General features: G+C 40.1%; 1 protein-coding gene across 3 annotated transcripts in view; it reads right to left on the bottom strand.

Moving 5' to 3' along the window:
• Positions 1 to 503: 503 nt before the first annotated feature.
• The window catches only part of cngb1a (cyclic nucleotide gated channel subunit beta 1a), a 29,557-nt gene continuing 7,033 nt past the window's right edge, over positions 504 to 23,027 (bottom strand). For all 3 annotated transcript variants that reach the window (XM_057347426.1, XM_057347428.1, XM_057347427.1), the window contains 24 exons: positions 22,948 to 23,014; positions 22,843 to 22,867; positions 17,147 to 17,396; positions 16,890 to 17,036; positions 11,485 to 11,659; positions 11,037 to 11,067; positions 8,752 to 8,887; positions 8,655 to 8,672; positions 8,401 to 8,481; positions 8,070 to 8,224; positions 7,722 to 7,937; positions 7,047 to 7,255; positions 6,756 to 6,806; positions 6,554 to 6,640; positions 6,396 to 6,460; positions 5,713 to 5,835; positions 5,485 to 5,626; positions 4,281 to 4,440; positions 4,113 to 4,210; positions 3,865 to 3,948; positions 3,530 to 3,648; positions 3,192 to 3,338; positions 2,201 to 2,369; positions 504 to 1,283 (listed from right to left, as the gene is read on the bottom strand). In XM_057347426.1, coding sequence (XP_057203409.1) covers positions 1,032 to 1,283; positions 2,201 to 2,369; positions 3,192 to 3,338; positions 3,530 to 3,648; positions 3,865 to 3,948; positions 4,113 to 4,210; positions 4,281 to 4,440; positions 5,485 to 5,626; positions 5,713 to 5,835; positions 6,396 to 6,460; positions 6,554 to 6,640; positions 6,756 to 6,806; positions 7,047 to 7,255; positions 7,722 to 7,937; positions 8,070 to 8,224; positions 8,401 to 8,481; positions 8,655 to 8,672; positions 8,752 to 8,887; positions 11,037 to 11,067; positions 11,485 to 11,659; positions 16,890 to 17,036; positions 17,147 to 17,396; positions 22,843 to 22,867; positions 22,948 to 23,014 — 3,007 coding nt within the window. In that variant the 3' untranslated portion in view covers positions 504 to 1,031. The remainder of the gene's footprint in view (positions 1,284 to 2,200; positions 2,370 to 3,191; positions 3,339 to 3,529; positions 3,649 to 3,864; positions 3,949 to 4,112; positions 4,211 to 4,280; positions 4,441 to 5,484; positions 5,627 to 5,712; positions 5,836 to 6,395; positions 6,461 to 6,553; positions 6,641 to 6,755; positions 6,807 to 7,046; positions 7,256 to 7,721; positions 7,938 to 8,069; positions 8,225 to 8,400; positions 8,482 to 8,654; positions 8,673 to 8,751; positions 8,888 to 11,036; positions 11,068 to 11,484; positions 11,660 to 16,889; positions 17,037 to 17,146; positions 17,397 to 22,842; positions 22,868 to 22,947; positions 23,015 to 23,027) is intronic.

Below are 23,027 nucleotides of genomic sequence, written 5' to 3'. Positions count from 1 at the left end.
TGTGTGAGCATTCAGACAGAGCAACAGTGGCTAAACAAATGGCATGCATTTGGGGCGGGACTATCTGTTTATTGGCCCAGAAATTCACTTCATCTTTAAATTGAATAGTTAAACAGCAGTGCCACGGCGTTTGAGCCTTTGAAGAACCTCTTGGAAGCCTTTTAAAGGGTTCTCAAATATTTGTTGTACACTTAAAGGGATACTCCACCCAAAAATGAAAATCATTTACTCAACCTGTTTGTTCCAAACCTGCATACATTTCTTTGTTCTGATGCACACAAAGAAAGATATTTGGATGAATGTTAGCAACTGACATTGCTGGGACATCATTGACTTCCATAGTAGGACATTTTTTGTTTGTTTGTTTCGTTGAACACAAAATGAGATATTTTGAAGAATTTAGAAAAGCTCACTATGGTAGTCAATGATGTCCCAGAAATGTCAGTTGCTAACATTTTTCCAAATATCTTCCTTTGTGTTCAACAGAATAAAGAAATTCATAGAGGTTTGGAACAAATGTAAAAATGATTTGTTGTTTTAACTTAAAAAATCAAGTTACTCGGCTGCCTTACATTTTTGAGTACATTCAACTTAAAAGTATGCGTTAACTTAACAATTTTGCATCAAATTCGTTTGAATTAACTCAATTACGTTGAATTAACTCAAATTTTAAGGCAGCCAGGTAACTTAATTTTTTAAGTTGAAACAACAAATCAATTTTTACAGTGAGGGTGAGTAAATGATGGCAATTTTAATATTTGGGTGGAGTATCCAATTTGTATTTCCTGGGCTTCAAAAACACACTGAGAGTCCTTAAACATTCTTGTAACATATGGTTTCATTTTCCACTCCCGCAAAAACTTTTATTAAGGATGCCTGAAGGTTATCAAAAGGTTGACCTTGTGGCAAAACGAGAAATTCAAACGATGCCTCAGACAAAATAAGAACATGAGGGTTGCATGAACCAGCCTTGTCCTCAGGCTCACTACCGAGACGCCTCCTCTACTGTATATCTCGCCCTCTCACTCCTCTCATTTCTCTTCAGTTTTGCTTGGTTCTTCCGTGTCCACTTGGACTACCTCTGCTGGGCTAACTTCCACAGAGAGGATCTCCTCTCCCTCAACCCGTGGAGTCATGCGGATGATCACGGTGCTGTCGGTGGTCTCTGACACCATGTCATCTTCATCTGGCACACGAGGGCGGGGAATCGGTGAACGCCGGTGGATGGGAGAGGGAGGAGGAATTGGACCTGTGAAGGTGCTACAGGAAGCAGAAGTGGATGGCTGAGAGAAAGAGTAAAAAAAGAAATGACAGTTTTTGAGATGCTGGTTGAATGTTGTGGAAAAAAGGCCTTATGCGAACCTTACGCAAGCTGGATTTTATGCAGTTCTTCAATTCATAATGCAAAATGTGTTGCATTACTAATGTTGATGCAAGGGGGCACCTAAAGAAATGCAATATAATACTGTATACATAACTATGTGTTCAGAGGTGTATGAAGACCTTACATAATGAAGCCTTTTGTTTTTTTTACATTAGAATGAGCTATTTTGATCTACATACACCGCGGGTCCCCTTACATGGAAATTCACCATGTTGTTTCTACAGTAGCCCTGAAAGGACAAACTGCTCTACAGAATGCGTTTCGTAAATACGTTATCTCCTTCGGCAAAGAAGCAAAAAAGTGACATAATCTTAGTCCTGTGTCAGCCACCGTTGTGCTTCGAAAGGGAGGGGGAATGAGCTATTGGTTGCAATTCGCAACCTCACCACTAGATGCTGCTAAAATATCCACATTGCTCCTTTAAACTCTCTTCTATAGTCTAAAAAACGAATCAACTGCTTTTTATAATAGAAAAACAAGCTGGCAAATAACATCATAATTGAAATCTAAACTCTCTACCGCCATCCCTGTTTAAAATGTAAAATTGCAGGTTACTGCATTTGTGTTGACAAACAACTGACATCTAAAATCAAAGCTGACATCTCAAATTATAAATCATTTTTAATAAATCATTTTAAGCATTACGAATTGTGGTAAGATGTATGTTAACGTACATTTTATCTGCATTATGTACATTTTCGGTGCAACAGTCCAGCATATCTGTCTGTGTTTGTGACTTTGCGTACCTACACAGTGTATATTTCTAGCCTGTATACTGTATTTCAGAATCATAAAAGCACAATGTACAGCAAATACCTCCAGCATTGCTCCTTTATAAGTCTCCTTCAGCTTGGTGAAAGTCTGTCCGGCGGCAACTTTCAATGCAGCTTTAAAGAGTTTGGGCGTCTCTGGACGTGGAGGGATGACCTCACCCGTATCCTTAACCTTCTCATCTGTGGGCTTCTTGTCCTTGGTCAACATCTTCCTACGGGAGGAGACGAACACACACAAATGTAAATCATGAAACCGCAACATGCAAACATTACAGTAGGGTGACCATACGTGCCATTTTTCCTGGATTCGTCCTGGCCACGATTTCGGTTGTGTTCTCCCAGAGGTCGCATTTGCGCCGCATACGCCATTGAGGTTTATTATTTCAGGTTCAGGTTTAACGTTCATTTTATAATGTTTTTTATTGAAATGCGAGAACCATGATGACGTATGCAGTCAACAAATGCAACCTGACGCACCTGAAATCCTGGCCAGGATGTGTCCGAGAAAAATGGTGTGTCTGGTCACCCTACATTACAGTGATGACAGGAAGTAGTATGCTAACATGTTCCCTGTTACCAGGAAGTAGCACCATCAAATTATTAGATGACATCAAATGTCATGATCACATAATGCGTTCAACACACAGATACTTTACACATTGGACCAATTAGGTGAACACAAAGCTAAGATAAATGAAGGTCTGCATAACTGTGTTTACCTTCATCATCTCAATTACATCCAAACTACTGTAAACACAATAATACAGTAAATCTCAACATTCCCCAACCAATTAAACAGAAAATGAAGGGAGAAGGGATACAGCGAGCGAGTGTTATGAGAAACACAACAGAAATGGCCCAGAGAAAGAGCTGTCTGGTAAACAAAGCTAATGGCTAGCACTGTAGAGATCTGTGAGTGTGATACAGAGCTGTCAATGGCTTAGTCAAACCGCTGCACTGGATTTAGCGTGTGTGTTCATGTATTAAAGGATTTCTGGAGCTCTTGGTGAAGGTTTGTGCTCCGATCCCCTCACTTGGCCTTCTTTCGCAGAAGCTTCTCGGACTCGGGGTAGTGCACTAAGATCTCGGCGAGGTCTTTCTTATCCAGGATGAAGAGGTTAGCAAAACCGTGGGCTTTCACGTTAGCTGTTCGTCTGTTTCCACCACCGCCCGCAAGCAAACTGCAGGAGACAAGAGACACCTTCAAAACTAGTCACTTTTAAGTCAATGAACGGGAGACTGTGATAAAAGAGTTTCCTCCTATCCCGTTAATGGGTGGAGCTTACAAAAACGCTTAGTACAAATGAATTTTTTACTGTGTTTTGTAAAATAAAAGTGTAAAAGCATATTTGGGTCTCTGATATTGACTCACCTGATTTCCCCAAACACAGAACCAGCTTTCAAAGTCACAAACACAATTGTCCCGTCAGGCCCTCCCACCACCTGCACCTCTCCGGCTTTGATGATGTACATCTCTCGGCCGATCTCGCCCTGACCGTCACAGCGAGCGGGACAAACATCATTTCAAAATGCTAACAGATAAAAGAGGCTTTCATGCTGACTGTTTGATGTGACCTTAACTCAATGTGCTTTGAGAATCTAAAAATCAAGGGTCAGCTTCAAACATATCGCCAACAAATATATCTATTTGGGTTTTAAATATCTTAAAACAATGGAATATATAAATTCTAGAGTTATATCGCTCACCTTTTTACAAACAGAGTCTCCTGGAAGATACACCACAGACTTTAGTCTGTTTAGCATGTCAAATATCATCTGTCTGTCACACCCCTGCATTGAAGAATTTTTTTTATTAAAAACCGCTTCTGATGGTATTTGATCATTTTTGATCTGCTAGGTTGATCTCGGTCAAACGGCAAAAACAAGCTTGACCACTTAAAACTGGAATGACTTGATTTAGAGCAGACAGAGTAAATCAATTAGGGTTTGCTGACCTGAAAGAGTGCGACTTTACTGACGATGGCATAGTTGACATCTGCAGCGATGTCTAGACGCATCTTATCGGGCAGCTGTACGAGCAGCTCTTGCTCATCTGAAGACACACATACCAACCTTACAACACACTCTTAAGACATATGAGGATGCAGGCAGATTTTGCTTACCCAGCATGCCTTGCGACTTCCAGGTGTAGTCGTACCAGGTCTTGACTCGGTTTTGCACCTCCCGTGGGATCTTGTAGGAGCTCATGTATTTCACAGTGCTGTCCACACAGTGTCTGTAGTACGCCTCACCAGCTGTGGCAGCTCCAACAACATCTCTCATCTACACACATACAGACGTGACCACAGACAGACACAATTTTATATGGAGTCAGTAGATACTATGGTCCTCTTTAAAGTCACAGTTGTAACAGCTTTCCTGTGGCTCAGTGGTTAGAGCATGGCGCTAGCAACGCCAAGGTCATGGGTTCGGTCCCAGGGGATCGCACACACTTAGAAACAAATGTGAAGTACAATTCAATGTAAGTCGCTTTGGATAAAAGCGTCTGTCAAATGCATAAATGTATGTTTAGTCTTCAGGCGATGATAATGATGAAACAATTTGTTTCCGTTTTAAATCGCATTTATTTTTAAGTGTAAATATTATATTTCAATATCACAAGACCAAAAACAGCCTATTATCAGGGCCATGTAGAATGTTTTTGCTTTTTGTTATTATATTAAATAAATAAAAATAAATCATAAAAATGACAAAACATTCAGATTATTGTAGTGTGCTCAGAACAAAATACTACCATTACTGTAAATAAAAATACTTAACAACAATTATTTCATTATCTTTGGATATTGTTGAACAACAGTAATTCAATTACTTTTTGCATTACGATAATAAGAATTGTACAGAAAAAATCAACAAATCTTCAAGTTTCTAAACAAAAGCTTAATTTCTCTGGAAACATTCCAAAATTATATATTTTTTATGAATTCACTATTTATTACTATGTATTTTAGGTAAAATTAGGTAATAATTTTGGTTTTATTCTAACTACTAACAATATTCCTCTCATATTGTTAATAAAAATGTTGTTTTTTTATTTGCAGAAAACTGGTCAAAATAACATCAAAATAACATAAAAGATGCAATCGTGTTAGATTTCAAATGCAGTTCATATTCATTTTAACAACACAATACTCAAGTTTTACATATTCAAAAGTAAAAAAAATCAAATTTGATGAAGTAAATCTAATTTTTAATCAAATCTTTCACGTGTCTTGACATTCTCTTTCACACTGCAGTTGGGTGACTTGATGTCACTTTTGTTAAAACTCAACAGACACTGAACTGGAATGTACTGCATGCTCTCACCTGACCAATCATAATGGAGAAAGCGAAGACTCCCACAAAGTAGTTGACAAGCTGAAAGACGATTTCAAAGACAGTTGTGGGATCAGGCAAACCTCCGATGGTGATCAGAGTCTTCACGGCAAAGTAGTAACAGCGTACATAACTACAGAACACAAACACACATTGTTATTATACACTGTTTGTTATTTAGGGTAAGCTATATAGTTCTGGTTAAATATGTCAGCTCACGCGTTTCCTTTGCCATTATAAACCCATTTGGTTGAGCCAAGACCTTCATAATCAGACCCCCAGTAGAAAATACAGGCATTAATGTGCAGAGAGTAAAGCAGGTACGCGCTTGTCCGGATTACCCTGAAAAGAGATGTTTTATAAAGACAGATTTAGAGAGATAAAGCAAAGCTTCAAATAATGATTAAACAATTTATTTAAAGTAATAATTCACCCCAAAATATTTGTTTGATTTATGGACGTATGTGCTTTTAAAGGTTTCAACAAGCTGAGACCTATATGCTGTAAAAAGAACCATTAACACCTTTAGTTCAAAAGCTGCCTAAAATGTATAAGTTAAATCAAAATGGCTTTACGAGTCATTTCAATTTAAACTCACTTAAAAAAAGATCCAGTTTCATTTTGTAGACATTATCAAATTAAGTTGAAACTAGGTTTTTTAAGTCAGTTTAATATAATTGACTAAAGCCAACTTGAATGATATAAATGAATGCATGTAAGTTGAATATTTTACAGTGGACATATTGAGAAATCTTTTTTCATCTTTGCTTGTGTTAGACTGAAAAAATGAACTCATACACATCTGGGATGGCATGATGGTGAGTAAATTATAAGAGAAATATTTTTTTAAGAGGCAGTAACTGTGTGTTATGTTGCCCTCTGGTGGTTGTCTGTGGTCTTACCTATAAATGTAAGCTTTGCTCATCACAGCTTCCAGTCGATCATTGAACTCAAAGAATGCATGGTACTGCAAGAGCGCATAAAGTTGACATTTAATCACAGAATAAGTTTGTGTACGTATCAAGTGTGTGTGTGTGTGTGTGTTTGTGAGTGATCTCACCTTTAGAAGACGAGGAAACCGCAACACTGATTTGACACCTGTGAAGAAGTACAGGATATCCAGAGGAAAGAGACTGATCACATCCATCTGAGACAAGAAAACATAGAAAACAGCATTCAACACAATGTAGAAAGCAACTTATATAGAAAAGCATTAATGCAATAATGTTATGCAGAATAGTGGCATGAAGTAAAGATGGGACCTTAAATCGTTCCGTTTGCATGTAGTGCTCTCTCATGTCCTTTGGGTCACACTGAAATGCACAAAACAGAAAAAACGACACACAATCATCAATTGACAATAAGAAATGTATTAAGTTGAATGAATAAACCCAGTAGATAAATTGTTTAAAATAAAGACACTTTCTGGTTGTCAAAAATGTGTAAAACATTTCCATAGTTCATATGGTGAGCTACACCCGGGGGACACCTGTGTGGACTTGAGAGAGAGATAGATCTGTGATTGACAGACCAGTGGTCTAATCGATGCTCACCACGACATCCCCACCTCTCACAAACTGCAGTCTGGGCTGAAACACCAGTATGTCCAGAATGTAAATGGTGTCACAGAGGTAGTCCATCAGGAGCCACCAGTGGATGTTGTCGGGGGTCTGGTACGGGAAAACCCAGCGCACCGGGATGAGCCAAACATTCCAGTTCCACGCGATTGTCACAAAGAAGAGCCACACCACATAGATCAGATCTGAAGAATGAAAGATCAGACAAACACTGATACAGAGAGTTGTCATGTGTTTATGTGTGTTATACAGGGTCAATGTGTTCGGGTGGCTAACATTAGAAACGATTTCTGAAGACCAAAACTTGTCTTATATAAAGAAAATGTATTTATTTGAAAATGATTTTTATTTTATATTTATTTTTTATTGTAAATAAAGTATGGTAAATACCAGTAAAAATGTACCAACAATCCTTTTTAAAGAAGAACTTTAAGCCAAGGCATGCCATAAAAACCTGTCCTGCTCAACTGAATATAAATTAGGCTATTCATCTCATAGTCAAAACCATAAAGCCTACCAAAATTTCATGAAGGACCCTGTAAGACCAAGGTGTAAGACCCTGAATATAAGACGATGCCATTTTCCCTATATGTTTCCAAGAAAAACCACTGCCTCATATTCGGACGAATATGGTACTTCAGGTCATCTCACCTGTGTAGGGGTCAATGCTGGACGGGAAGCGAAACTCCAGTATGCTTCTGAGCCAGTCAGGAATCTGAGGCATTTTAAACTGGGGAACTTTAAATTTGTGACCCATAAACTCATGGAATTGCTCCTCTTCTTCCTCCTCTCCAGCACCTTCATCTTTAATTTCCTCAGGAGGCGGTGGTGGTGGAGGTGGGGCGTCACCGGGCTTTTTGGCTGGAGCTGAGGTTGAAATATAACGTGTTTGAGCTTAAACCTAAAGTACGTGATTTCTGCACCACCAGTGACACTGAACAAAATGTGAAAAACAATGATAATGATCATGATCAGGTGTAGACTGAATGGTGTACTCACATACTGATGGGCTCTCTTGATCAGACTCATCTGGGTCGGTCAGTTTCTCTCTCGCATGGTCTGTTCGCTCCTTAAATAGCTTGACCAGCTCCTGCAGACGCTCGTTCACAACTATACTTCTCTGACTGGCTGCAGACACGGGTCGCTCAAGGCCTCTACAGGAAATGATGTCATAACGGAGGAAATCATGTCACAGTGATCACTAAAATCATTGCTGTTGAATTTTAAAAGAGAATAGACATCTTTTTTTTATAAAGGGTGTTCACTAATATAAAAAATGTTTGCTAAGGCTAAAAAATACAGGAAGATTTGGTTTTAGGGTTAAACTTACTTGTCTATACCGAGTAGAGCTGTCTGGTTCAGATCCTTCTCCAGATGTCCTTTTGGTTCATCCACATCCTCCTGGGGAATCCTTCGGAATCACAGGATGGAAAAGATATCTTGTTACAGTAAAAAACTGGGTGGCTGTAAACTCAATTCATTTATGGGATACTACATCTTAAACCCTAATGTAAAAGGCTGGTTTAGATCCTGTTCCAAAATGACCAGTTTAAGACAGAACAAGGTAAGGTAAGAGCAACTTACTCTGAATCCAAAGATTTGCTGCGAGTGTGGAGACAAAAACATAGGTTTCAGTGCAAAAGTGCTTTTGAACAGGGCGATTTGATTGTGAAACACAGACCTGCGAGGGGTCAGGTTGTGTACTGGAACGGTGAGGGTCATTGAATCTGTCTCTGGGGCCACAATGATTTTGGGAATCGTAATCTCTCCCTCCTCCACGTCCTCCACCGTCAGTTCTGGATTCACGTGGATGCATTCTGAGAGGACACACAATACACTGTAAAAAATCCTGTGAAAAACCCCCAGAAATTTTACTGTATGTGGAAAAACTGTAAAAAAATATCAGAAAAAAATCTGTAAAATGTTTTTTTACAGTGTAGAATTGATCACTGTTACGCACTCATATTTTTTGAAAATGAAGATTGTCATTGTGTCCAAAACGGCTGACTTACTGTATTTATTCACTAGTTCACTTTGTCCAAAATGTCCAACTCATTCATTTATTACTCATGACACAGTTTGCTGGAAAGATTAATAAAAATGGTCACACTTTAGATTAGGTCCATTTCTTACTATTAACTTTGACTTTTGCCTCAATAAACTCCTAACTACTGCTTATAAGGTAGTTTTTAGGTTTAGTTATTGGGTATGATGTAGAGATGTAGAATAAGGTCAGGCTTTAATACGTACTAATTTGCAACCAATAGGCATGTTAATGAGCAAGTAATTAATAATGAATTTGCGTACCTTAATATAAAGTGTAACCATAAAATAGTGCCAGTAGTCTTTGTATGACATTAAATATGCCAGAGCTTCCCAAACTTTAGAGACAAAAGGCCCTCCAAAAGCATACCAAAAGCACAAAGGCCCCAAATCTTTTGGCCTAGTAGTAAAAAAATCCCCCAAATTGCCCCCCCCCAATTGAACCATTCATTTAGTAAGAGTGGTAAGGGTTTATGTGAAGTACCATACAAATGTGTAAACCAAATCTGTTGATCGTAAGATGCTGTAAACATATGACATAACCTTATGCAATAAAAACCCGTAAACACATGCAATAAATGACATAAATAATGTAATAATGTAAACATCCAGTATGCAATAAAAACCTTAACTCTTAACTTTTTTAATGATCATTTAAAATGTTTGATTCACCCTATGCCACTCTCTGCAATACTGCTTCAACCCGTTTGGGAAGCACTGAAATGATATCCTACTGTAAATGACAGAAAACTATATTCAAAACCAGATCTGACTGTTTAGACTGTTTATCTTAACACAACACAGCACAGCCTAACACAGTCTACTCTGTTCACCTGAGAGATTTGATGGCTTTGTGATACTGCACTGGACTCAAATACGAAATCATTTCTATAGCACTTTGGCATATACGGAATACTGGAAGGCTGAAAGTGGGTCTCATGTGTATTTTTAGCACTAAATCCACTAGCTACAGGTGCTGCTGATGTGCTCTACGTGGGCTCTAGGTTTTTGAGGTGGAGCCGAGGGCGTTCTGGAAGCGCTGGTGGGCTTGTTTGGGTAGCTGCGAGAGCTCCATGGCACAACAGCTGAAGGTCAGGGGACAGAGATGGCAGCTTGGGCAGCATAATCTTATTCTGTTTCAGATGCTGGCTGAAGTTGTTCAGGCACTGAGAAGCATGCGGGAAGCGAAGAACCCAGCTCTTTACACCTTACACCAGAACAGCTAGCGGGCACTGCAGGCACGTAAACAACCAGTTCAATTACTACTGTAGATACAACAAAAATCACCCAAAGTAGCCCATTTGGTCTTCGTTTCAATTAAACATATCTAAATATCCTTGATAAAGAAATAAAAGAATATAGAGAACATATACAGGAAATATAGCAAATAAAAGTATTATTTTATACTCTGTCATAGAAGGTTTAAAGGACCAGTGTGTAATTTTTGGGAGGATATTTTGACAGAAATGCAATAAAGTATACATAACTATGTCTTCAGAGGTGTAAGACCTTACATAATGAAGCGTCATACTTTGGAATGTGCTATTTCTATCTACATACAACGCGGGTCCCCTCACATGGAACTCACCATGTTGTTTCTACAGGAGCCCTAAACGGACAAACTGCTCTACAGAACGTGTTTCGTAAATACGTTAACTCATTCGGTAAAGAAGCAAAAACGTGACGACATCTCAATCCTCTCTCAACCGCCGTGCTTTGAAAGGGAATGGTGGAGTGAGCCATTGGTTGCAATTCACAACCTCACCACTAGATGCCGCTATAGACTTCGCACTGGTCCTTTAAACATCATTAATGATTAATTTTCAGAATCTTGTGAAATTGTTGTCCTGTAACATTGACAGGAAACGTTACATGACCTGACTTTAAATTTATATATTTTATATTTAAAAAGACAAAACTGACCTCCACAGCCTTCTTCAACAGTTTCCTCTTCCTGCGATAGAAAATACATTTCCATAAGACTGCAAAAACTCCCCAACCCTCTAATTTTTCTGCCAATTTGAAATCTCCATAAATGTTTTATTGGATGCTGATAATTGATCAAACATCAAAGTAATTTAGAGACTACATGACAGCTTTGCAGATGTTAGGCTATACTTTATTAATATATTCTTTCGTCTTAGTTCTAAAAGTATTTTTATCCTGGTTGTATCCAGTTTGCTTTCTTTTATAGTGCACAGAATAGTTTTTAGCTCATAAAAAGACGAATTAGTTCCTTAATAAAGGTTTTAGTTCTGAAATAAAAAATTTAAGTGTACTCAAAAACAGTAAATTACAATAATTCGATTTTTTTAAAGATGTCTTTCAATTGTCAGTGTAGCACTGCAGATATAATTAAGATCCACGTTACCTGTTGAACATGAAGAGGAGGTGAGGATGTGGCTGTCTCAGGTTGGGTGGTGACGGGTTGAGACGCTGTATCTGTTTTTGACGTTTGGGGTGGTGCTATGGGACTCTGGGTCATCTGATCTGAAGCCTCAGATTCATGTGGTGATGGCTCTGCCGGGCAGACGTCCACCATGCACCTGAACAAGGGGTTTGATCGGGAGTGTACAGTAGTCATGGCAACACAACCAGTCAATCACAAATGACACCAATGAAACCTGCTGGTGATCATTTAACTCATGGATTATGACCATCATCCATTATGAGCGGCCAGCAGATTTATTCATCACAGAAAAATAAATTGGTAAATGGGTGGGGGGGTTTATATGTTATGTCCAGCTATCACAAATATGAGTCGTGATGTTATTTCAGGTCACTCAAAGAACAGTTTTTAAAATTGCAAAATTACTAGAAATTGTGTATTGTATACAGCTATGAATTACCAAAAGAATACACACTCAGATCAGATTGAATTTTCATTTTAAACATACTACCCCATGCTCGCCTGACATACCTCTTTATGTCGACACTGTTTGCAGGCGATGGCAAATCGGTGGCAAAAATATTAATACAACGTGCACACTTGAGTTTATGGAATTCAAAGCGTGCGGCAGGTCTAAATCGGTCATCTACAACTACAAGTGCTCGACCTAAAAGCTTTTTTGGCCTCAAGCTTCAGCTGTGTTGGTTTTTGAATAGGGTGTTTTATAGTATTTTCATGAAGCATGGCAACATGAAGCCTAAAAAAAGCTTCTGACAATATCTCCACCTAACCAAGTATTAGATGAACCAAGTCTTCCTTATAGGCTGTACCATGAGTTTTTACATACAAAGACATTACATTTTTAAATATTGAGTTTAAAGATTATTAGTTAGGTGATATATTAAATCTAAAAAAATTGAGGTGATGTATTTAAATATACAGACGTGCTCAAATTTGTTGGTACCCTTATAGCTAATAGAAATAATGCTCCATTCCTCCTGAAGAGTGATGAAATTAAAAGCTACTGTGTCATGTATATACTTGCATGCCTTTGGTATGTCATAAAATAAAGCAAAGAAGCTGTGGAAAGAAATTAATTATTGGTTATTCTATAAAGATATTCTAAAATGGCCTGGACACCCCTTAGAAAACATAATACATAATTGGATTATAGTGATATTTCAAACTAATTAGTTTCTTTAATTAGTATCACACATGTATCCAATCTTGTAATCAGTCATTCAGCCTATTTAAATGGAGAAAAGTAGTCACTGTGCCGTTTGGTATCATTGTGTGCACCACACTGAACACGGACCAGAGAAAGCAAAGGATGGAGTTGTCTGAGGAGCTCAGAAAGAAAATAATAGACAAGCATGGTAAAGGTAAATGCTACAAGACCATCTCCAAGCAGCTCGATGTTCCTGTACAACAGTTGCAAATATTATTAATAAGTTTAAGGTCCATGGAATTGTAACCAACCTCCCTGGGTGCGGCCTCAAGAGGAAAATCCACTCCAGATTGAACAGAAGGTTAGTGCGAATGGTAGAAAAAGAACCAAAGAGATCAAGCTGACTCCAATATGAAGACACGTCAGTTTCTGATCGCACCATCCGTCGCTTTTTGAGCAGGAAGAAGACCCAGGAGGACTTCCCTTTTGAAAGAAAAACATAAAAAAGCCAGACTGGAATTTGCTCAAATTCATATTGACAAGCCACAATCCTTCTGGGAGAATGTCCTTTGGCCAGATGAGTCAAAACTGGAGCTTTTTGGCAAGTCACATCAGCTCTATGTTCACCGACGAAAAAAATCAAGCTTTCAAAGAAGCGAACGCCATACCTACAGTGAAACATGGAGGAGGCTCGGTTATGTTTTGGGGCTGCTTTGCTGCATCTGGCACAGGGTGCCTTGAATCTGTGCAGGGCACAAAGAAATCTCAAGACTATCAAGGCATTCTGGAGCCAAACGTACTGCCCAGTGTCAGAAAGCTCTGTCTCAGTCGCAGGTCATGGGTCTTCCAACAGGATAATGACCCAAAACACACAGCTAAAATCACCCAAGAATGGATCAGAACAAAACATTGGACTATTCTGAAGTGGCCTTCTATGAGTCCTGATCTGAATCCTATGGAACATCTATGGAAAGAGCTGAAACTTGCAGTCTGGAGAAGGCACCCATCAAACCTGAGACGGCTGGAGCAGTTTGCTCAGGAAGAGTTGGCCAAACTACCTGTTAACAGGTGCAGAAGTCTCATTGAGAGCTACAGAAAACCTTTGCTTGCAGTGATCGCCTCTAAAGGTTGTGCAACAAAACATTAGGTTAGGGGTCCCATCATTTTTGCCCATGACATTTTCATTTGTTTTATTATTTACATTATGTTGAATGAAAAATCAAAAGTCCGATTTCTATTAAATATGGAATAAACAATGGTGGCTGCCAATTACTTTTGTTATTTCAGAGAAAAGTGTGCATTCTTCGTTTTTGTGGAGGGGTACAAATTTATGACTGCAATCATTTGATCAGTCATAACATTCAATCTGCTTTAAAGTGGCAGCGCTGAAGGGCTGGAAGCTATGGAAACATACAGGTGGAGAAATTCAATTTTATACATAATATGAAAAGGGCAATGCAGTATGTAAAATGGAAATGTATTTCTGTATTTAAATGTACATTTTTTCATATCACATGTGCAATGTTTGATTCTAAATAAAAATTTAAATTCAATCATACAATTTACATTTGTCATTTCCATATGATGGGCCAAATTACTCAAAACGAAATGTTTCAATAGTTATATGTGACCCTGGACCACAAAACCATCCATAAGAATAAAATCTGTCTGGAATAAAATCAGTCTTACTGAGAAGGAGGTAGCTTGCTGTCTTGCTAAATTAAACCCTCATAAAGCCCCTGGCCCGGATGGTTTGAGAGGTAGGGTCATTTCAGGGTGCATTTACCAACTAGATTATTTCAGATCTTGCTTGACACACACACTATCCCACTCTCCTGGAAGAGAACCACCATCATCCCTGTGCCTAAAAGCACCAACCCCGTATCACTTAATGATTCTTACCAGCATTTTAAGTAAATGCATGTAAAGGGTTGTGTTAGGGCGTCTGCCAAATTTCCATTTGTAAGACCCATTGCAGTTTGCATATAAAGCACAGAGAGGCACTGAGGATGCTATTTTAACTCTGCTTCACATGAGCATATTCAGCTCCCTAGTACTTTTGCCAGAATTTTATAAATTGTTTTTAGTTCAGCTTTTAATACTGTCAGGGTTGACATTTAATTAGATCGATTATTAAAACTTGATACCAATGGGCACCTTGTGTTATGGATTAAGGATTTTTTAACTGATTGTTCTCAAAGAGTCTCTGTTCGGGGTACCATGTCAGAAGAGGTTATTTTGAACACTGGAGTGCCCCAAGGCTGTGTGTTGTCTCCTGCATTATTTTCTATGTATATAAATGGAATGCAGATTCGTGAAAGTAATGTTACCCTACTCAAGTATGCAGATGACATGGCTATGGTTGGTTTTATGGTCAGAGGAAAGGAGGATTTAGAGAGGGTTTATTTCGAGCATATAGACCACCTTGTGGTGTGGTGAGAGGAAAGCGCTCTGTCACTAAATGCTTTAAAAACCAAGGAACTTGTTGTCTGCACTAGGGAAGGGCAACCTATATGTCAGCCGGTCAAAATTGGGGGCCGACATGTTGAGTTTGTGAAGAGCTTCAAATATCTAGGGATTATCCTAGACTGTGATTTATTTTTTTGTGAGCACACAGATTACATCTATAAGAAGGCAACGCAAAGATTGTTTCTTTTAAGGAAACTTAACAGTTTCAATGTGAGTAAGGGAATCCTGAGGATGGTATGAACCAGTTTGTTGGAAAGTATTATTTCCTATAACATCACCTGCTGGTATGGGCATCTGGGGGCTAGGAGCAAAAATAAACTCACAAGGAGGCAGCTAGTGGAACTGTACACAACTCAGACAAGAAGGAAAGCCTCACAAATAGCTCAGGACTTTATCCACCCTCTTCAACATGAATTTGAAAAACTTCCTTCAGGCAGACGGTACAGGGTGCCCATAGCAACTAGTAATATTTTTTAAAATTCTTTTTTTCCATCTGCCATTATTTTATTAAACAAATTACCCGTAACAAGGTCTAAGATAGGGGTCTCAGTTTTAGCCTAAAATCTATACACTTATTATGTTGTAGATGTCTGTAATCCATGGGGCAAAAAGCTTTTGTATGTCTCGTGTGTTTGCTGTATTGGACTGTGTAGTCAAGTGTATTTGTGTAAGTGTTGTATTTGTTGTGTTATTGTGAGACCAAAGATGAATTTCCACATGTGTGGGCAATAAAGATTTTCAATTCAAGTAGCACGGGTATATTTGTAGCAACATCAAACAAAACACTGTATGGGTAAAAATGATTGCTTTTTCTTTAAGGTCAAAAATTAAAGATCATGTTCCATGAAATTTCCTTCCGTAAATAGATTAAAACTTTATTTTTGTGAGTGGATGCAGCAAAACGCAATAAAAAATAGACGAAAACACGCCTACAAACTTCACTCGTTGTTGCCCACTCAATGATACTCTGTTGGAAACATGGTGGTCGAGTTAAAAAAGCGTATAAATTTAGAGAAATACACGCTGCATTGCCAGTTTGCACATTACATGTAATTTGATTATTGCACCTCGTATGCTTTCATAGGAAGCGGGGTCCAAAATTAACTTTTTGTCAGTGGTCCATGAAATGAACATGGGCATCCATTAATATATCTTTCTTGCCATTAAAATGCATTTTGCATTTTTTTAAAGATATAAAAACTGGCTTCTACAAAGTACTTAGAGACACTTGATAAAAGTAATTAGAAAATGTAGAAATCCCCAAAGATTTTTCCTTCATTGATGGTTTGTATAATGTTAACAGTTACTGTTCACATCAGAATTCGATTTAAACCATACAGTACATGAAATTGTTTGCAATGTAGTTACCAGCCCCTAGTAAAGGTTTATTAACACATTAATATTCAAGTGGAATTTGGTGCTTGGTGAGGGTTAATGTTGGACCCTGGCAGAAAGCACGGATCGAGAGCGGCAGGTAGGGGCGACACTTACTCTGGGTCTTCTTCAATTTCTTCCTCCTGGATATTTGGCAGTCTTGATGAAACAAACAGTGAACAGGTGAATTCTGAACACTGTGAGCATGTTTATGTGTGTGTGTGTGTGTGTGTGTGTGAGAGAGAGAGAGAGCACCCACTTTGGTCGCAGATGTTATCACACCCCCAGATCTCAGATCACACCAAAGGTACACAGAATAGGCTGGTGGAAGGGTTTATCACAGGGACACTGTGTGTGCTGTGTGTTTGGGACTTACTGATCCTCATTGTCCTGTTCTTCATCTTTGAGCTCTGTGATGATCTGTATGGGATGCTCTTCCTCCAACTGTCTGACGGCCAACTCTGCAGCATGTCGGGCCAAATCCTCTGCCATACGAGCTGCCTCCATGCATTCCTGCTGTAGTCTACACATAAAATGCAGAAAGAATGTCAATTTTATTGCAGTGTGGGCCCTTAAAAAGACTGGCAGTTTCTTTACCAAGATAACAGGCTTTCTGGAAGGATTGATTCTGACCTCTCCTCTATGTTTGCTATGGCAGCCTCCTCCGCTTCTTTCTTGATGCTCTCAATAAGAGGTGTCCAGCGCTCTGTCTGGGTCTCTGCATTCTCCTGCTGTTGCATGGCCAGCACCTGTGGCAGGATGTTGGGCAGCACCTGCTCCTCAGCCTGGACGTCCCGTCCAGAGCCCTGTTCCTTCTTCTGGGTCTCCCAGTCTGTGTCCACCTCCTCCAGCACCATATCACATGGATCCTGCAGGATGCACACTGTCCCGGAACAAGAAAACAGCAGACAGGTCATCATCACCATAGGAATGGATTTAGACATCTTCAATAGCTCAAAAGGAAGGGTTCCCTTTCTGTCTGTCTCTCGACGTTGTGTCGAACCGATAGATGGGGTTTGATCTTGAGAACCTATCACTCTGATTGTAGTTTTTAAAAGGCCAATGAAATTGGCGAATGGTATGACGCACCAGTCTCCGCCCCATACATACGGGTATAAAAGGAAGATGGCGAGTCCAATTATCCACCTTTTGTTCTTTGGAACCTGCTGAGCATCTTTATATGCAAAGCGCTTATCTCTCAGTACTACTGGACCATACGACACAGATCAGCGGACTTGGCCTCTCGGTACGACTCCCCTCGGGCATTTCGGTGGGAAGCCATAAGTGTCTAAAAGAGCAAATTTTCCTGAAAGAGTTGAGAATTTCCTACAGCATGCACGTGTCACTGACATGTCTCGCTGCTGTAATCTTGGGTGTGGCCACTTTGTTCTTGAACCAGACGGGCACGAATCCTGTGTCAAAGGCTTGGGGCTCAAGCATGCTAAGACAGCATTCGTGGATCTGACATGTCCGTACCGCGGACCGTCCATGCCCCGGCACGCTCACCTGTCCCGACTCCGATGAGCGGACTGTCTCATAGCAGAGACGGTGACGAGGACGAAGTGTCCGTCACTGCATCAGATGGCGACTTCCGGATATCTGATGAATAGGACTCCCTGGAGCTCCCGGCTATGGCTGGTCGAGCCCAGGACGAGGCCGATGCGGAGATGTCGGCCATGCTTGCCCGGGCCGCCGCGTGTATTGGGCTGCAGCGCACTGCACCGCCTTCCCCCAACGCTCGCAGCTGGACTCGTGGTATCTGGATTCCCGCTCCAGTGCCATTCTTCCTGGAGGTGCATGAGGAGCTTACGAAGACATGGCAGGCCCCATTTTCGGCGCGTGCACGTCAGACGAGCTCAGTCGCCCTGACTTCCCTCGACTCGGGAGCTGCTAAGGGATACATCGATGTACCCCAGGCAGAGTGTGCAGTCGCGGTGCAGCTGTGCCCGCAGACAGCCGCCACCTGGCGGGACCGACCAAGGCTCCCTTCCAAGGCATGTAAGTTTTCGTCCCAACTGGGGTCGAAAGCTTACACTGCCGCGGGTAAAGCAGCTTCCGCTTTTCATGCCATGGCCATCCTCCAGGTCCATCAGGCTAAGGCATTGAAGAAGATGGACGAGGGAAGTCGCGACCCAATGGTTATGCAGGAACTGCGCACCGCCACTGATTTCACTCTCCGGGCAACAAAGGTGACGGTGCGCGCGCTGGGTTGGACGATGTCCACTTTCTGAAGTTCGCTTTCTTGACGTGCGGGCACACAAGGCGGGCTGTTTGGTGACACCGTCGAGGACTTTTCTTAACAGTTCTCGGCGGTGAAGAAGCAGACGAAGGCAATTAAACACATTCTGCCCCGCCGTGATCAGGCCACCTCTAGGTTGTCTAGGTGCCGGTCGGCGTCTGCTTCCCAGCATCCCTGCGCCTCTGCATCTCCTGCCCCGGCGCCCCCTTCTCAGGCGCCCCCCCGTGGCCAGAGAAGTTTGCGGAGGAAGACATCTGGTCAGCCCAGGGAGATCCAGGACATCGGGCATGGCTCCGGCCCCAACATCGCCGTCGATTCATACCTTCTCAGGACCTGGCGCCCAAATTCTCAGTAAAAGAGCTTCCTTTCCCCTGGGCTATCACAGCATGACACAGCCTCCGTGCGACATTGCGTCATGCCAATTCCGCTCCCCTCAGCACTCTCCATGCGACGGTGCGACGGGCAGTGGAGTATTCAGGCAGGTAAATTTGCAGAACCGCTCGCCTCCCCAGGGCACTGCCCTCGGCGGGGCAGCCGTTCTGCCGGCCACAAAACCTCCCCCTACGGGGACATTGCTGCAGATCGCTCCCCTAGTTCCTCTGTTGCGGTGTCTCGGGGCCTGGTTACAGCTCCCCAGCCCGTCCAGGTGGCTAGTGAGGACGATCCGTCTCGGCTACGCAATCGAGTTTGCCAGGCGCTCGCCCAGGTTTCGAGGCATTCTCTTCACCTCAGTTCGAGGCGAGAATGCTCCTGTACTTTGGGCCGAGGTTGCCACCCTTCTGGCGAAAGGTGCGATTGAGCCCGTCCCCCGTTTTTCTTTATTAAATATTTTGTATTTTGTTCTGTATTTTGCATTGCTGTTGCATTCTGAAGGTGTCTGTAAATTGACAGCATATGACAAAAAGAACTACTAACCTATCTTTAGACTTGCTCGACTGAGAGTTTTAAAACATTTAATAAAAGGTTTTTGATGAAACAAGACATTTCTACCCTATATGTTTTAAACATGCTCAACAAGCATTTTAATAATTCATGAAATTATTTTAGCTACATATCAAAGCTAGAATCAACTCACAGATGTGAACTGACAGAAATACATTGTAATCTTTCATAAAAACAGCATTATACAAATGTATTTATCATCTGAAAACTCCACAAACAATCTGCTTTTCAAAATAATTTATTTATTAATGATGTCGTACAGCAAACAAAGTAGCTGCCTGTGCTATGTTAGCATTCATTTTTCACAGTTAAACAGCAGAGTCCATCAACATCATTACACACCATTAGAATGTTCCACTTTATCGTTGTAAAGTCTGACATTAATGAATTGTATGCACATTACGCAGTGGCTTTGCTAACATGTTTACCATGATAAAATCAGGTTATGGGCTCTCTGTTTCTCACATTAACTGTTGCCTTTTAAAGCAAGCAGTGTAGATATTGGCAAAAGCAAAAAGTGGCATACGCCCGCATCCGAAATTGTGTACTGTGACAATACGTACTGAATTATATAAACCACCTACTTTGTTCTACAGGTATATAGTATATTAGTTGATGCAGTATGCATACATTCACCATGTTGCATACTACACCCACCATACTTTATTGTCATATATCCTGTATGTTTGTTACTACCAACAACAGTGAAAATAATTTACTTAGGTGCAGTTTAACCATAAGTTTGAAGTTCTTGGTATCTATCTCAATTATATTTTAAAGGAGAAGCCCAGCTCACAATTTGTCAATATTTTCAATGAATTCACTTATTTTTAAAGTGGTGGCTTCAGCTCCAGTGGCCGCATGGGATAGAAAAGTGTTCATCAGATGCATACTTAATCTCGACAAAAGCATTAGACGATCCAGGCACCCAGGTTTTGGACATAATACTGATTTCGCATACTCATTTTCACATACTATCCCTTACAGAAAATTTGTATACTTCAAGTTCATTCTATTAAGTACACTAAAGTGAAGTTCAAGTATGTTTTTCAGGTAATACTTGTAAGTGCACTTTAGATACTACTTGTGACTTGTAGTGGCCCAATTCTTAGTTTATAGAATTATACTTTTAAACCCACTTTGAATGTATCAGTAGTAAGCTTTGACACAATTTATGTTTCTCGTTTGAACAGGAACTATACTTCACTTAAACGTATTGGTATACTGAATGTTTCAGTACAAGATGCAATACTTTTTAGTATATAAAAAGCACACTTTGAAGTATAGTATATGGTATGTAGTAGGCTACTTAGTAAACACAACTACAATCCAAGTACACTTAGAATACTATCTTTTGATCAAATATATACTGTATTTAAAGGTGTAACTGAGTATGTAAGTATAGGCCAACGGCAGTATACAGAGAGTCAAGTATAGTTAGGTATATTTCTGAGAAGGAAATAAGAAGTAGATAATAAGTATACTTTCTTATTTTCAGTTTTAAAGACGTATGCTCATAGCACACTTAAATACTGAATACAACTGAACTTCTTATTTGTAAGGGATAGTATGCAAGTAGGTGATTTCGGATGCAGAGCATTTATTTATTGTTTCAAGTACAAAGTGCTTCTTAGCAGTACATTGTAAACTCTGACTGGGTTACTGCCATGTTTCATTGATATAGCCTAATTATCAAAGTACTAAAAAAACATTCAGCGCACTGGTAACACTTTACAATAAGGTGCTATTTGTTAACAATTAGTTATTACACGGCTGGTTGGAATGCTTGATTCTGATTGGCCAGTCGCGACATTTGCAGGTTCGTTATTCCCAGATAACAACCCTTCAAAACTAATAACACATGTTAACCCGGATGCAGCAAATCATTTTGACTGTTTTCTTTGACAAATTAACTATAAATATGTCTTTTAATAACATTTATGACATTATATTTACAAATGATTAAACCAAATTGCCTGTTCGTGACATTTGAACGTCATTTCTTACCTTAAAAATGAAAGTAAACGGCTTTTCTGCCTTTTTTCAGAAGGTCTGCATTCTGTAAAAATGAGCTAATATTTCAAATTCACATTTCATGCCCAGTTTTTTTCTCATGTGGCAAGTAGCCGTGTAATGATGTGATGATTCGGGTCCGTCGGGTCCTGATGACACTGTCTGGACTTATTTCTGGGATAACAACCGGCTGCCTGTACATTGTCCCTTACTTAATGCATTAGCTAACATGAACTAACAATAAACAATACTTCTAAAGCATTTATTAATATTAATTAATGCTAATTTCAGCATTTACTAATACATTATTAAAATCGAACGTAGTCACTTTTAACATTAGTAAACGCACCATGAACTAACATGAATAACTATATAGGTTGTCTGCACATGACGTCACGGCACTGCGCAAAGTGCAGATGGAGGGCAGCAAGTGATTTTCTCCATAGGAATTCACTATCACAAACTCAAAAGACCTCTGTTGGGCACCTGGTGCCATCCATCTGCACTTTGCACATCATCAAAACCACGTTATTGCAAACAACCTATTGACATGAACTAACATAGACAAGATTAATAAATGCTGAAAAACGAAATTGTTCATTGTTAGCTAATATTTACTAATGCACTTACTAATGTTAACTAATAGCATCTTATTGTAAAGTGTTACCAGCGCACTTAACGTATAGCTAGTAGAAACCAGCAGGCATGTTTATATGAAACTGTGCATTGTGCATCATAGCTGCTCAAAACACTGAAAGCCGTGTTTAGCTCTACTGAACTCCAGAGTGTTTGGGTTTGTCTGAACATCTCTTGCTCTCTCTCTGTCTGTGTGGAGGTCATGACTCTCCCATTCTTCTTCTCCTTTTGTTTAGGGGGCTTTAGAGACCCTCTCCCCTGAAACAGAAGGAGAAGAGGAGCTGAGTTAGAGTTTCACCTCCATCCTACAAAAAAACATCCTGTCCTGCAGTCATGTGACCAAACTGCCCATGCACTGCAGTCTGCAACTCCAAAATGCAGATTGTATGAAACGCAACTGTCGCGAGTGTCACCAGGATGTAAAATATCACATATTGTGCAGTAGGTGTCTGTGTGTGCTGAAAATAATAAGAAATAGTAAAAAAGTAACAAAACTTACCATTTTGAGCAACATCAGAGCTCTCCTGTAAATAAACACAATGACGATGGTAAATTAAAAAAAAAAGGTATAATGTACCATATGAGAAGTGTGAGTGCAACTTACCTCTTTTGGTTTCAGTACTGGTTGTGGCATCATACGCCCGAAGCCCTGCACAATCCAGCCGACCATACTGTAAAACAAAT

The sequence above is a fragment of the Triplophysa rosa genome, linkage group LG12 (genome assembly GCF_024868665.1).
Source record: "Triplophysa rosa linkage group LG12, Trosa_1v2, whole genome shotgun sequence".
Classification (NCBI taxonomy): domain Eukaryota; kingdom Metazoa; phylum Chordata; class Actinopteri; order Cypriniformes; family Nemacheilidae; genus Triplophysa; species Triplophysa rosa.
Note: the sequence above shows the minus strand (reverse complement) of the source record. Positions and strands in the feature narration are given on the sequence as shown.